At 47.4% G+C, this 10,694-nt stretch overlaps 1 protein-coding gene across 1 annotated transcript; it reads right to left on the bottom strand.

Annotated features, from left to right (window-relative positions):
- Nucleotides 1-9,095: 9,095 nt before the first annotated feature.
- Nucleotides 9,096-10,016, bottom strand: LOC141147408 (taste receptor type 2 member 40-like). Its single transcript, XM_073634641.1, has one exon. It carries the CDS (start codon nucleotides 10,014-10,016, stop codon nucleotides 9,096-9,098), a length of 921 nt encoding a protein of 306 aa, XP_073490742.1.
- Nucleotides 10,017-10,694: the final 678 nt, after the last annotated feature.

Consider the following 10,694-nt stretch of genomic DNA (forward strand, 5'->3'; position numbering starts at 1 on the left):
TGGTTAAACAGGGGAAGACAGGAACAGGCAGGATCAACCGGTTATTGTACGACATAGAAAGGGGCAATTGACATGGCAAAAGCACTATGCTAAATTGTGTGCCTTAAAGGGACAGGAGCATTTTTTTTTATGGTTACAACCACTTTAATTTTCTTGGAGTTGGGTTTTAACCAGTTGCTGACCGGCCAATAGCAGTTTTACTGCTACAGGGAGGCAGCTGTGCACAGGATCATGTATACGTAATCTTGCAGTTCTGAGTAGGAGGCGCGAATGCGCGCCACCGGCGGCTGGCTCCCGCTGTGATTACATACATTGACGCATACAGCAGACTTGATGTCCGCCTGCAACCCACCGATCGCCAGAGATAGAGGCAGAATGGCAGTCTGGCTATGTAAACAAGGCAGATCGACATTCTGTCAGCGGGGAAGGGATAGAATGTGGGTCCCTGCTAAGCCGGGACATAGATCCACGCCTTCCACTAGTAAAAGTCACCTCCCACACTGCAGTAAAATACTAGCTAGGAACACATTTAACTCTTTGATCGCCCCTGATGTTAACCCCTTCCCAGCCAGTGTCATTAGTACAGTGACAGTGCATATTTTTTTTAGCACTGATCTCTGTTTTAGTGTCACTGGTTCCCACAAAGTGTCAAATGTGTCATTTAGTGTCAGAATGTCCATCACAATATCACAGTCCCCCTATAAGTTGCTGATCACCGCCATTACTGGTAAAAATAAATATTAGTATCGGTATCCGGACAACCCTATTTCAAGCCATCCATTGTGTGCAATTGTGTTGCTCGCTGTGATTGGTCACAGTGATCACATGGTACAGACAGGGCCAATCACAGCCCATGTGTATCATGTGATTGGCCTTGGCCAATCACGGCTAATCACAACAAAAAACACTAAATGAAACAGTTTCATTTGGTAAAAATGGTTGCTTATATTATTATACTATGAAATTCACTGGTATAAGCAATCATAATGTGTGAAAAAAAATCCCGATTACTTCCCTAAGGTAGTACAATTGTATTTTAGTAACACTGTATTGTTCTGGTCATAGTGTGTTAAAAAAAAACAAAAACAAAAAACATTGTGTCCTGATCACCGGCACACCAATTATATGATGACCCTGTACTGCCCTGGTGACAGGATGATAAAAGTTTAAAAAAATTGTGAATTTGTATTTTTTTCATTTTCCAAGAAATTGTGACAAATAATAACTTCAAAAGACTCGCCATGCCTCTTACTAAAAACCTCAAACTGTCTACTTTTCAAAAAAGGGATGATTTGGGGGGTATTTGTACGGGGGGGTGATTTGGGGGGTATTTGTACTGGGGGGGATTTGGGGGTTTTGTACTGGGGGGGATTTTGGGGGTATTTGTACTGGGGGGTGATTTGGGGGGTATTTGTACTGTGGGGGGTGACTTGGGGGGTATTTGTACTGTGGGGGGTGATTTGGGGAGTATTTGTACTGTGGGGGGTGATTTGGGGGGTATTTGTACTGTGGGGGGTCACTTGGGGGGTATTTGTACTGTGGGGGGTGATTTGGGGAGTATTTGTACTGTGGGGGGGTGATTTGGGGGGTATTTGTACTGTGGGGGGGTGATTTGGGGGGTATTTGTAGTGTGGGGGTGACTTGGAGATATTTGTACTGTGGGGGGGGGTGATTTGGGGGGTATTTGTACTATGGGGGGTGATTTGGAGATATTTGTACTGTGGGGGGTGATTTGGGGAGTATTTGTACTGTGGGGGGGTAATTTGGAGATATTTGTATTGTGGGGGGTGATTTGGGGAGTATTTGTACTGTGGGGGGGTGACTTAGGGGGTATTTGTACTGTGGGGGGGTGATTTGGGGAGTATTTGTACTGTGGGGGGTGATTTGGGGGATATTTGTACTGTGGGGGGGTGATTTGGGGGGTATTTGTACTGTGGGGGGTGATTTGGGGAGTATTTGTACTGTGGGCGTAATTTGGGGAGTATTTGTACTGTGGGGGGGTGATTTGGGGGGTATTTGTACTGTGGGGGGGTGATTTGGGGGGTATTTGTACTGGGGGGTGATTTGGGGAGCATTTGTACTGTGGGGGGGTGACTTGGAGGGTATTTGTACTGTGGGGGGGTGATTTGGGGGGTATTTGTACTGTGGGGGGGTGACTTGGGGGGTATTTGTACTGTGGGGGGTGATTTGGGGGGTATTTGTACTGTGGGGGGTGATTTGAGGAGTATTTGTACTGTGGAGGGTGATTTGGGGAGTATTTATACTGTGGGGGGGGGTGAGTTGGGGGGTATTTGTACTGTGGGGAGAGAGTTGGGGGGTATTTGTACTGGGGGGTGACTTGGGGGATATTTGTACTGTGGGAGGGTGATTTGGGGAGTATTTGTACTGTGGGGGGTGATTTGGGGGGTATTTGTACTGTCCTGGCATTTTCGGGGGCCTCAAGAACTGAGGTCGGCCGTCAGTACATCAGGATTGGTCAGATATACATCCCATAGTGTGTGGACTCTATAACTTTCCTACAGACTAAATATTAAACACTGATTTGGGGTTATTTTCAGAATACATGTTGGACGAAACGTATGAAGAAAGATTAATTTTTTATGAAAAAATTTTATAACAGAAACAAAGACTGTATTTTAGGGCGTGGTAGCCCATTTTTATTAAAAAGGCAAATAAAAGTCCGTAACATAAAGGTTTCCCACGCTGGGGTTCTTCTCCAGCAAATAAACACAAAGGAAAATGTTACCCCACCTGGCTCTCTGTAGCAGTACTTCTGCTCTTTATCCTGGTCACACCGACCACTGGATCCTTCAGTGTGGACGGCTTTCTGGCCTTAGTCCTCAGGCCCTTTCACTGCCTCTTGCAGTCACATATGTCCTGGTTGCCTCCTGCAGCCCCTCTGCCTCCTGGAGACCTCCTGTCTCTCTTGGTGTGGAGCAGTCACCAACTGAGAGCCCTGAGGTCTTCCCATAAACTCATTATGAGGGCTCACCTGAGCACACACCCTGCTGGTCATCTACAAAGGGTTGGAGATCCTGTCCCACCCCAAACTACAGAGCCCCATGCCAGAATACCAAAACCTGGAGAAAGCTGTGAAAGCAGTCTTCTCCAGTCCACATCTATGCTCTGCAGTCTTGCACCAAGCAAATGTGCATGCCCTGTGTCCCCCAAACTACCAATTTTACCGTGACAGCATCTCCTACTGTCACAATGATATTATAATGATTCTGGTTTTCCTGACTTTGTACAGCTCTAAATAACAATAATAATAATAATAATAACATTTTCCATATTCTTGCTACGCTGTACAAAAGTCCTTTGGACCCCAACCCAGCCAAAGAGAATGAAGTCAACAGAACTAAATTTCTCAGTTATCCAGACCCGACTATAGACAGCCATGACATGCTACATGTGTAGTGTAGGAGTGCTCCACTAAATGTCTTATATGATCTGTGGGCAAAGATTGGGTATTTAGAAGCTGTTTTCCATCCAGTGGTGTCACTAGGGTTGGTGTCACCCGGTGCGGAAAAAAAATGGTGTCACCCCCCCACCAACTATAGTCCCCCCCTTCAGTACAGACCACCCTTACTCAGTACAGACCCCCCTCCACTAACTACAGACCCCCTCCATTAGGTACTGACCCCCCCCACTAATTACAGCACCCCCACTAAGTACAGACCCCCTACTAAGTACAGACCCCCCACTAAGTACAGACCCCCCTCACTCAGTACAGACCCCCTTTCCTCGGTATACCCTCCCCCATTAAGTATAGACCACCCTCCATTAGTATAGTATAGACCTCCCTCCTCCATGCAGACAACCCCCCATCAGCATAGACTCCCCCATCAGCATAGACCCCCTCAGTACAGAACCCCCTCCACTAACTACAGATCCCCCTCCATTAAGTACTGACCCCCCCACTAAGTACAGCCCCCCCCCACTAAGTACAGACCACCCTCACTCAGTACAGACCCCCTTTCCTCAGTATAAAGCCCCATTAAGTACAGACCACCCTCCATTAGTATAGACCTCCCCCCTCAGTACAGACCCCCCCTTCATCAGCATAGACCCCCTCAGTGCAGACCCCCCACTAAGTACAGACCACCCTCACTCAGTACAGACCCCCTTTCCTCAGTATAAACCCCCATTAAGTACAGACCACCCTCCATCAGCATAGACCCCCCTCAGTGCAGATCCCCCTTCATCAGCATAGACCCCCTCAGTGCAGACCCCCCTCCACTAACTACAGACACCGCTCCAATAAGTACTGCCCCCCCACTAAGTACAGCCCCCCAACTAAGTACAGACCCCCCTCACTCAGTACAGACCCCCTTTCCTCAGTATAAACCCCCCATTAAGTACAGACCCCCCTACGTTAGTATAGACCTCCCTCCTCAGTACAGACCCCCCCATCAGCATAGACCCCCCTCAGTGCAGACCCTGCCTCCATCAACATTGACACCCCTCAGTGAAGACCCCCATCCATCAGCATAGACCCCCCTCAGTGCAGACCCCCCCGTATGTACACCCCTCAGTGCAGACCCCCCATCAGCATAGACCCCCCCAGTGCAGACTCCCCTTCTTATCAGCACAGACCTCCCGATCAGCATAGACCCCCCTCAGTGCAGACCCCCCCATCAGCATAGACACCCCCCTAGTGCAGACCCCCCATCAGCATAGACACCCCCCTAGTGCAGACCCCCCCCACTTGTGCTAGTAGCCCCCCCTCTCCCCACCCATAACGCCCCCAGCACATGTCCATCTAAGATACAATACACTGTTCAGACCTCAGAACAGCGTGGGATAGGCACAGCAGCGTGCCCCTCCTCCGACTCTCTCCTCCTGTCCTGTGTACTTGTAAACAGAGAGGAGGGAGGAGGCGGCTTCGGTCCGCTCCGCTGAGAGAGACACAGATCAGTGCAGGGGTGTGCGGACCGTGCAATGCCGATGCCCACAGATGTCACCCCTCTGGCGGGTGTCACCTGGGTGTGGCCTGCACTCCTCGGCCCCCCCAAAGTGACTCCACTGTTTCCATCAATTGGGGCACCACTAGGGATACCCAAATATAGCACTAAGGTGTAAGAAGAATGAGAGCACCACAACATTTGTAATAATTTAGTAAAAATGTTTATTTGATATAGAAAATCCAACACATTTCAGAGGCTCAAAAATCCCCCTTCTTTCATCAGAGCTTGTGAATTGTTAGTAAATGTATCAGTGTTTAACTGACAGACTTCCTGAGAAGTTAGTTCTAGCCATCTCTTTTGATTATTTACAAAAATCCAGATGTGTTTCTAAATTCACAGAATACAACTGCCTACCAATATGTTTAAGTAATAACACCATACAGCAGGGGTCAGCAACCTTTTTCCACTTAAGGGCCAGATTCAATGTATGTGAATGCATGGAGGGCCACATTCACCTGCTAATAAATGAAGATAACATTATACAGCCCCCACACCTCTGGCCCCCTTTACACTGCAAAGCCCCCCCCACCTCTGGCCCCCTTTACATTACACAGCCCCTGCACCTCTGGCCACCTTTACGTTACACAGCCCACACCTCTGGCCCCCTTTACATTACACATCCCTCGCACCCCTGGCCCCCTTTACATTACACAGCCCCTGCACCTCTGGCCACCTTTACATTACACAGCCTGCACCCCTGGACCCCTTTACAATACGCATCCCCCCATACCTCTGGCCCCCTTTACATTAGACAGCCCACACCTCTGGCCCCATTTACATTACACAGCCCACACCTCTGGATCCCTTTACATTACACAGCCCCTGTCCCTTTGGCCCCCCTGTACATTACACAGCCCGCACCTATGGTCACCTTTACATTACACAGCCCCAGTCCCTCTGGCCCCCTGTACATTACACAGCCCGCACCTCTGAACACCTTTACATTACACAGCTCCTGACCCTCTGGACCCCCTTACATTACACAGCCCGCACCTCTGGCCCCCTGTACATTACACAGCCCGCACCTATGGTCACCTTTACATTACACAGCCCCAGTCCCTCTGGCCCCCTGTACATTACACAGCCCGCACCTCTGAACACCTTTACATTACACAGCTCCTGACCCTCTGGACCCCCTTACATTACACAGCCCGCACCTCTGGCCCCCTGTACATTACACAGCCCGCACCTCTGGACACCTTTACATTACACAGCTCCTGACCCTCTGGATCCCCTTACATTACACAGCCCGCACCTCTGGCCCCCTGTACATTACACAGCCCGCACCTCTGGACACCTTTACATTACACAGCCTGCACCCCTGGACCCCTTTACATTACGCATCCCCCCATACCTCTGGCCCCCTTTACATTAGACAGCCCACACCTCTGGCCCCCTTTACATTACACAGCCCACACCTCTGGATCCCTTTACATTACACAGCCCCTGTCCCTTTGGCCCCCCTGTACATTACACAGCCCGCACCTATGGTCACCTTTACATTACACAGCCCCAGTCCCTCTGGCCCCCTGTATATTACACAGCCCGCACCTCTGGACACCTTTACATTACACAGCTCCTGTCCCTCTGGACCCCCTTACATTACACAGCCCGCACCTCTGGCCCCTGTACATTACACAGTCCGTCCCTCTGGACCCCTTTACATTACACAGCCCCCCTGCATATTACAAAGCCCCCCCCTGCATATTACACAGCCCCCCTGCATATTACACAGCCCCCAGCTGTGTAAGCACAGAGGGACGGGACACTTTTAAAAATATATATCTTATTTTTTCTATAAAATTTTTTTTTATTTTTACACTGTCCCTTTTTAAAAAAAATTCTGATCACTTGTATTGCTGTCAGAAGGAACATAAACATCACTTGTGACAGTAATAAGCTTTGACAGGTACTCTTTATGGAGGGATCAGGGGTCTATAAGCCCCGAATCCCCCCCTTTGCACTTAAAAGCATTCAAAACGCCAAGTTTGGCTGTTTAGAATACTGAAGTTTTTTTTAATTAGTTGCCTTTAAGTCTTCTGTCCCGGGGGGACACCCCCTCCCGCTGCTTGGGATAACAGCCGAGCAGAATTGGTTGTTATCCCAAGAAAGCCGACCGTCATCTCTAAAAAACAATACTGAGATGATGCGTGCAGCTGCAGGCATCACCCCAGTACAACCCCTTCAATTCAATATTTGCGTCTGGTGAGCATGAAGGGGTTAAAATGTACGTGGGTCGGGTGCACATGGATTCATCACGTGTATTGACGGGCCGGGCATTTAGTGGCGGCGGGCCAGGTGCGGCACGTGGGCCGTAGGTTGCCAACCCCAGCCATAGAATGTTGATCCAGAGAATGTCTGATTACCTTAGAAGACCAGGGAGACATTTTTCCCAGTTTTCAAATTTGACCTTGCTTTATAAGGGTTTTTGGACTTCCTCTGCATCAGTGGTGGATTTTGGACCTTATAAATGAAGGTTTTTAAATGGTCTTATAGAAATTAAATATAATTATTATAATATAGATTAAATATGCAACTAGAGTTGTGCACCCCCCTCCCTAGACCTCTTAATACATAGATATAGTTCTGCAACTGCAGAAGGTCCACAGCAGGTACTTTTCTGACGGCGGTGACCTTCAGTGTTGCCTGCAGCCTGACCAGTAAGAACCTAATGATACAAAACAATTAATCTTAATTAGCGCAACCTCCACTTACAAAATAAAAGTGCAACAAAATATTATTAAACACCTTGAACTAAGAATAGACACACAAGTTGCTGCTAACACTCCAAAGTGCTTTCATCTCACTTATAACAATATATATATGTTGTGCTGCACTAATATTTCATTTATTGAGAACCTAGTGATAGGCCGCCTCTGTCTGCTCATTAACCTCCTAAAAAATTGAATAGGACATACTCCTAAAACAAGAGCAGCATCCCATTTGTCTCTATAGGACGCAGTGGTGGCCGGTGGAAACATTTTTTTTGGGGGGGTGGCAAACAGTATCCCACCCTAACCCCCCTGCCAGTGGGTCGCACTTACCCCATCACCGGCGGCTTTGCCTGCTCGGCGGCCTCCCGTATTCCTGCTGTCCACAGGTCATCACGGTAGCAGCTTCCGTTTCCTCCATCCTCCTCGGCGGCCAATCGGGAGTCTCCTCTTTTCTGCCAATCCGAAAATGGGTCTCACACCCGCTTCTGATTGGCCAGATTGAGGATCAGTGTTTCAACAGCGAATATTCATTCCCTGTTGTAACACACCTGGGTGGGATGGCAGCGCACTCTCTGTGACCCGAGTCCACCCTATTGTGAAGTCTATTTTAGCCTCTGGCTCTAATCAGGTGCTTTAAAAAAAAAAAAACTCTGGCCGCTGTAATTCATGCTTCCGGAAAGGGGCTGGACGCATGAATAGGGGGTGGCCGTGGTGGCCATGGATAGATTTATGCTATGCATGAATCTATCCATTATGCATATAGGGAGTAGCGAGGATAGAGGGCTCGGCGCCCGGGTGCCCCGAATAGACGGGCAGCCACGGATTGGACGTATGTGGCCAGTTTTGAGCAGCCCCGTACTAAAATTTTCTAGTCGGACTTCAGGCAATATGGGAGGACGTAAGTATTGACTTGCTGGATGAGGAACTAAAATCTATGCATTGAAGTGGTTAGGGTGACTTTTAATTTAAATGTGTGCATGTACACTAAAGTTTATCTACAGCCAAACCTTTATTTCTATAGGGCAGGCAATGCTTAAAACCTCTGTCATTATTATTTTTTCATCTTTATCCCATTTCAGAAATGTCTAATCACTTACTCTTCTATACAGCATTCATTTGGAAGAAATCTCTCCAAAATGAGGTAAATGCACTCTTACAGAGTTGTCACCAGAACAGGTGTCGCCTTTGGAAGATTTCCCTTCTATCCCTGCTCTGCTGACAACTCCAAATTTAGGATTTTCTCATCACTTTCATCCCAAGTGACAATGATCACCGGGACAAACCAAGACAGAGAAAGACCCAAGTGAGGAACACACAGAAATTAAAGCGTTACTTTAAGGTGATCACTACCACGCTATCAGACTAAAAGGTTATAGTGAATATTTAGACATTCAAGGTAAGGATACTCTACATTTTAAGTCTCTGTGTTCCTCCAGCTTCTGGTCCAGAATCTTCTCAGAATGATCCTTCTCAGCTTGTTGCTGGCCTGGAAGATGACGGCAGCCTCCACCGATGGAGATAATAATCGTAAATTCCAAATGACTGCTGGTATCACCAGTGTGATCTCTGTGAATTTTTGAAGAAACGTAAACACTTGAGACATGCAGAAGAATGTGAAAATGAGAAGTAAGAAGAAGATTGTCCTCAGTGCAGTGACATGAGCCTGAAGATTTGGACGTGTTGATCCAGAGTCGTTATTCTTCACCCTCCAGACGTGTCTGAGCAGAAAGGAGAAAGTGAGGACCAGGCACAGAAGACTAAGGCAGAATGGCAAAATGCAGCCTAGGGTGTTTTCAGCCACGAAGTAGGGAAGACTGAGATGGAACCTGATAACAGAGTCTTCTGTACTGTTCTCAGAAGACTGGATACTTTCTGCATACACAGTCCAGAAGCCCGGGACACTCAAAATGAACATCCCAAGTGCTGTCAGGAAGAGAAGTTGACTCAGGAAATTTGACACAATTCTCTTTAACCACATGAAGAACCCATAGCTGAGATTGGTGATGCTGGTACAGTAATGAGCCGAGAGCCAGAAGGTCAACCAGAAGCTGTAATACATTAGGAAGTACATTGATGTGTTCACAAACGCATATAGTGATCTAATGTATAAGATTTCCAGATACAAGACATAGATCATTCCCTGTAGGCTCAGCACACACTGGAGGAGAATATTCACAATCCCCTTAGCCAGAAAGATCACATCGGTGGGACTCAACTTCTCTTTCTTTCTGATGATGTCCAGGTTACCCATCACAATACAAGTGTAAGAAGGGATTGCCAAGCCAAGTCCCAAGACTGAACAGACTAACATGGATAAAAAGACTGGAGACAACATGTTTAAGTTTGAAGTGATCTCCGGACAGAGATGACGAGACACGTCTAGTGATAGCAGACAGAATTATACATTTGAGGTTGAAATTATGGAAATAGTCTTCAGAAATCCATCTCATGATTGACTTTGCATCTTTGCATAAATGTGGTGAGTTTGATTTCCATGCCGACATCTAAAGCACGGAGCAACCTGTGTAAACAATGTTTTAATAATTTCCATCATGCCAACATACTTAACCACTTCAGGACTGGTGCCTGTCTGCTTCTTATTGACTCTATACTGAGCACTATGACTGCTGAATGATTCCACATTCTTCCAATCAAAATAAAAACCCATTTTTTCAGTTTCCAGATCAAATTCATATTTAATTGCTTCCCAACCACGCTGTGACAGACCTAGCCAGGACAGAGGCTTTTGGAGGGGACTGAATGCTAGCCTTTTGCCTACCGATCATGGGCCCTGGCAGTTGTGGGAACAGTGCTCTTTGTGAGCTGTATGTCTGGGGACCCTTGAGTTGGAGTTACTTTGGATTCAGGTCCATATCCCCCCAAGACACATAGACTCTGGGAACCCTGTATATGTCATATTACAAATAGTGACTGAATTATACTGTTGGGACACACACTGTTAGATGCTAATGTCATCAACACCAGCCACCTGTCTGTTCTCTTCTATAATGTA

This window comes from Aquarana catesbeiana, linkage group LG06 (genome assembly GCF_042186555.1).
Source record: "Aquarana catesbeiana isolate 2022-GZ linkage group LG06, ASM4218655v1, whole genome shotgun sequence".
NCBI lineage: Eukaryota > Metazoa > Chordata > Amphibia > Anura > Ranidae > Aquarana > Aquarana catesbeiana.

Coding starts and splice junctions, on each gene's coding strand:
- LOC141147408 (XM_073634641.1), bottom strand. CDS start 10,016: ATGTTGTCTCCAGTCTTTTTATCCATGTTAGTCTGTTCAGTCTTGGGA.